This window comes from Galeopterus variegatus, unplaced genomic scaffold, assembly GCF_000696425.1.
Source record: "Galeopterus variegatus unplaced genomic scaffold, G_variegatus-3.0.2 Scaffold10319, whole genome shotgun sequence".
Lineage (NCBI taxonomy): Eukaryota > Metazoa > Chordata > Mammalia > Dermoptera > Cynocephalidae > Galeopterus > Galeopterus variegatus.
In genome coordinates, this window is record NW_007736430.1 from 71,592 (window position 1) to 72,994 (window position 1,403).

General features: G+C 41.1%; 1 protein-coding gene across 1 annotated transcript in view; it reads left to right on the plus strand.

The window, feature by feature from the left end:
• LOC103609930 (A-kinase anchor protein 10, mitochondrial-like) overlaps positions 1-1,403 on the plus strand; it is an 86,160-nt gene that overhangs the window by 49,102 nt on the left and 35,655 nt on the right. Inside the window, exon 6 of the mRNA XM_008594186.1 lies at positions 117-253. Coding sequence (XP_008592408.1) covers positions 117-253 — 137 coding nt within the window. The remainder of the gene's footprint in view (positions 1-116; positions 254-1,403) is intronic.

Here is a 1,403-nt window from a genome sequence, read left to right on the forward strand (position 1 = left end):
TTTTTTTTCCTTTTTTTTGTCTATGTCCTGTATTTTAATACTTGGGGCATGTAGATTAGAGATGGTGAGAGAAATCTGTTTTTAGTCTTATTTTCTCTTGTATTTTTCCTTCCTAGTACATGGAAAAAGAGGATGCAGTGAATGTCTTACAGTTCTGGTTGGCAGCAGATAACTTCCAGTCACAGCTTGCTGCCAAAAAGGGCCAATATGATGGACAGGAGGCACAGAACGATGCCATGGTTTTATATGACAAGTGAGTTTTATTGAACAGATGCATTCAGCATACTTATTGAGCATTTGATATGTGCTATGGAAATAAAGATGAATAAACTCAGTTTCTGCTGTCAAGGAGCTCATGGGGGGCAGCATAAAAGCTGCTTTCCTGTGGTGTGTGTAAAACTTTGGGGGTTCTTAAAACACAAGTTCTGTTGTGGAAGGGGAAGGTTCACGTGCGGCAAGCAGGACTGCAATGGTGGTGGTGTTCAGGGAGGGTTTCCCGAATCAACAATTTGATTGGCATCCTGAAGAATAAATTAAGTTTTGCTAGCCAGAGAAGGCAGGAAAGAACATTCTAGGCAGAGGGCACTGGCACAAGCAAAGTCATAGAACTTAGGGGAATGTGGCACTTTGAAGAAATGAATTTGGATAATCGAAGCGGGAGTGGGGAACATAAGAGGAAGGTGAAACTAGTTGGACTAGATTGTTATAGGCCTCGAATATGCGTGGGTGTTTTCTGGTGCAAATCTGCTGAGCCACGTCGCTAAATGAGTAATAGTTTTTCATTAGTTTTTACTGAAAATGAGGGCTTGGAAAAATCTTACAGTGAATGGAATTGAAAACATCTGCACAGACAAGTGATAAGACTGTGGCCAGCTCCACAGCACGTGGTGTTTTTCTTTTCATTTAACTTTTCTTACTCTGTGAAGTAATTCGTTATTTGTATCCACAAGCAAGTGCTAAGGGTGTAACTTGAGGATAGAGAAAAATCCATGGGATGTTAGGTTTGGAAGAAAGCCAAGAACATCTAGGCCAGTGGTTCCTGATCATTGGTCTGCAGGCTTATGCCGGGCCGTTTGCATAAGAGTCACCTGGGAGTTTGTTAAAAATAGGTTCCCAGTGCTCCTTTGTCAGAGGTTCTGATTCAGCAGGTTTGCAGTGTGACCAGGAATCTTTATTTTTAGAAGAAATGCCAGATAATTCAGATGAATAGCAAGATTAGGGATCTAGTTTGATTTTTCTCATATTGCAGATAATGAAACTAAGGCCCAGAGGGGTAGTGATTGTCCTCAAAGTCACAGGGCAAGTTAGTGGCAGAACTTGGACTGGAATGCAATTCTTTTTTTTCTTTTTTTTTTTTTTTCCCCTTTTTGTCTTTTTTCGTGTCCGGCAACGGATCGCAACCC